A 2,936-nucleotide genomic window follows, 5' to 3' on the forward strand; every position below is an offset into this window, starting at 1 on the left:
GGGAGCTGCTGGACGAGGACGAGACCAACAGGACCAAGGCCGCGTTTGGCATCTCCCTGGTGACGGACGCCACCCTGAAGCGCTTCGGAGTGCGATACCTGAGGACGGCTGAGGCCCTCGTCTTCCCCTGGTTCAGCCCCCGAGACGCGACGCTGAAGGGTCTGAAGCTCCTAAGGGTGGAGAAGAAGGGGGACGCCGTAACTTATGTGGAAGAGACGTTGCCCCGCTTCGATTCCTACCGCAATCTCTTCGGGCTGCCCCTCATCGGCCGCCGGGACACGGAGCTGGTCTTAACTGGCTGGGAGCTAGACGCCCTCGCCCTGCACCAGGCTACCGGGGTGGCCAGCCTGGCCCTGCCGCGGGGGGCCACTTGCCTCCCCCCCGCCCTCCTCCCTTACCTGGAGCAGTTCAAGCGCATCACGCTGTGGCTGGGCGAGGACCTGCGCTCCTGGGAAGCCGCCAAGCTCTTTGCCCGCAAGCTGAGCCTCAAGCGCTGCTCCCTGGTGCGCCCTGGCGACCTGCAGCCCCGGCCCTTGGAAGCTCTCAACCAAGGCCTGAACCTGACCAAGATCCTGCGTGCCGCCCTGCCCGCCAGCCACAAATCCATTGTCTCCTTCCGGCAGCTGCGCGAGGAGGTGTTCGGGGAGCTGGTCAACACCGAGCAGGTGGCTGGCATCAAGTGGGCACGCTTCCCTGAGCTCAACAAGCTCCTCAAAGGCCACCGCAGAGGGGAACTCACCATCTTCACAGGTGACAGGCAAACAGCTGGTGGATGAGGGGGAGCAAAGGGCTCTTTGGTGGCTTCACCCTCCTGCTGGGGGTAATGTCTCGTGACTCTTCTAGGTCCTTTTCTGCCCATGGCTTCAGCTGAGCTTGTCTTGGGGGTCGTGTGAGAGGGTGGGCTGCCTTCCTGAGTGCGGTGGGGCTGGTGTGGTGATGGGCTACCTACCTGGGATGGCACAGGCAGTCCTGGAGTGCCCCTCATCCCTGCTCCAAACTGCCACCTTCCATCTAAGCCTTCTCTGTGCCCCCCGCTGCCCAGCTCTTCCCAGCACCCCACAGGGACCCGCTGGCTGCTGTAGGTGACACACATGCACAGGCACCTGGGCACGCAGCCTGGCACGGGACCCTGCTTGTTTATGGCTGGAGTGCTGCGGATGGGCTGCTCTTGCCCTGCTGCCCAGCATTTCCACCTCTAAACAATCTCCCAGCATGTTCAGGATGGGTCAGATCTTCCCTGGCTAATTCCTCTTGTCGTTGTCCTTGTGGCAGGCCCAACGGGCAGCGGGAAGACGACCTTTATCAGCGAGTATGCACTGGACCTGTGCACGCAGGGTGTGTGCACGCTGTGGGGCAGCTTTGAGATCAGCAATGTCCGCCTGGCCAAGATCATGCTGACACAGTTTGCCGGCCGGCGCCTGGAGGACCAGCTGGAGCTGTATGATGAGTGGGCCGATCGCTTCGAGGACCTCCCGCTCTACTTCATGACCTTCCATGGCCAGCAGAACATCAAGTATGGGTCCTGCACCCTCGTCCTTAGTGGCGTTCACCCCTCGCAGCATGCGCAGCAGGGCCCTGGGGAGCACCCCTCACAGCATGAGCTGCGGGGCTCTGGGGAGCTGAAGCTCCTCACCTACGGCATGTCATAGTTCTGGGGCTGGTGGGATGCAGATCAGGGCTGTTTAGGTCCCTGGGTTTGGCATGTGGGGGCTCTGTGGCTCAACCGGCTGTCATGAGGACTGTCACAGCCTCCCTCTGGGCAAAGGGGGGTGAAGGGAGGAGGCCTGTCCTTGTGCTGGGTAGCTGCTCCAAAACTAGCCTGTGCCCCTGGCAGGATGTGTTCCCCACACCCTGTGCAGCAGGCAGCACTGCCATTGGCTGGGCAGGGAGGACAGGCATCTCCAGCTCCTTGGATTCATTCAGCAGGCGCTGTGGCTGGGGCACATCGAGGGTCCCCGTGGGCTGGCAGGGTTGTGGGCTGGTGGGCAGGGGCCGTGTGGGCAGCTGGGTGCTTGCGGTCCATCCGCCCTTGCCAACAGGACAGAGTGCAGCCCGTCAGGAGATAGTGAGATGGGGTGTGCCCGGGAGCCAGCCTGGTACCTCCCAGCTCTGCCTCTCCCTGTCTAGCGCCTGGCTCAGCAGCCCAATCCCCTCTCTGACCCCCGGGGCTGATCCCTGTCTCCCCCCGCCCAGGACAGTGATCGACACCATGCAGCACGCTGTCTACATGTACGACATCACCCACGTGGTCGTGGACAACCTCCAATTCATGATGGGACACGAGCACCTCTCTTTGGACAGGTAGCCCTTCTCCAAGCCACCCCCTCATTCCTCTGCCACCTTCATCCCTGGAGCTGGCCCTGCCAGCTGTCACAGCCAGGGCAGGAGACCCACACGGGGTGTCCCCTTCAGTCCCTTCTGGCAGCCCTGTTTTGTTGAAGGGCGATTACTGCCCTGGTGAGGAAGAGGTGGGAAGGGGTGTTCCAGTTACCTGCAATCCCTGTTGTGCCCCCACGTCCTGGCTGCCCCGTGGGGAGTTAGCCTGGACGTCAGGGTGTTTCCTGCTGTGGAGCTGGAAACTCCTGACCCCAGCCCCCTTCTCACTGCTGTGTCAGGCTTGCCGCCCAGGACTACATTGTTGGTGCCTTCCGCAAGTTTGCCACAGACAACACCTGCCACATCACGCTGGTCATCCACCCCCGCAAGGAGGATGATGAGAAGGAGCTACAGACAGCCTCCATCTTTGGCTCTGCCAAGGTGAGCTGGGCTGGGAAGGTCATTCCTGCACCTTGGGCACAGTGTGCTCCCAGGAAGGGTCTGGGATAGGTTGGGTGGCTGTCCCCAGCTCCCACCAGCACTCTGAGTCATCGCTGGGGATCTGGAAGGTGCTGTGAGGGGCAGGGTGTCCCCAGGACTCCTGTGTCCTGCTGCAGATG

General features: G+C 62.5%; 1 protein-coding gene across 1 annotated transcript in view; it reads left to right on the forward strand.

The window, feature by feature from the left end:
- Positions 1-5: 5 nt before the first annotated feature.
- LOC103769612 (chromosome unknown open reading frame, human C10orf2) overlaps positions 6-2,936 on the forward strand; it is a gene marked incomplete at its 5' end in the record, with an annotated part of 3,669 nt that continues 738 nt past the window's right edge. Inside the window, 4 exons of the mRNA XM_008936828.1 lie at positions 6-750; positions 1,273-1,513; positions 2,194-2,301; positions 2,616-2,757. Coding sequence (XP_008935076.1) covers positions 6-750; positions 1,273-1,513; positions 2,194-2,301; positions 2,616-2,757 — 1,236 coding nt within the window. The remainder of the gene's footprint in view (positions 751-1,272; positions 1,514-2,193; positions 2,302-2,615; positions 2,758-2,936) is intronic.

The sequence above is a fragment of the Merops nubicus genome, unplaced genomic scaffold (genome assembly GCF_000691845.1).
Source record: "Merops nubicus isolate BGI_N331 unplaced genomic scaffold, ASM69184v1 scaffold51063, whole genome shotgun sequence".
Lineage (NCBI taxonomy): Eukaryota > Metazoa > Chordata > Aves > Coraciiformes > Meropidae > Merops > Merops nubicus.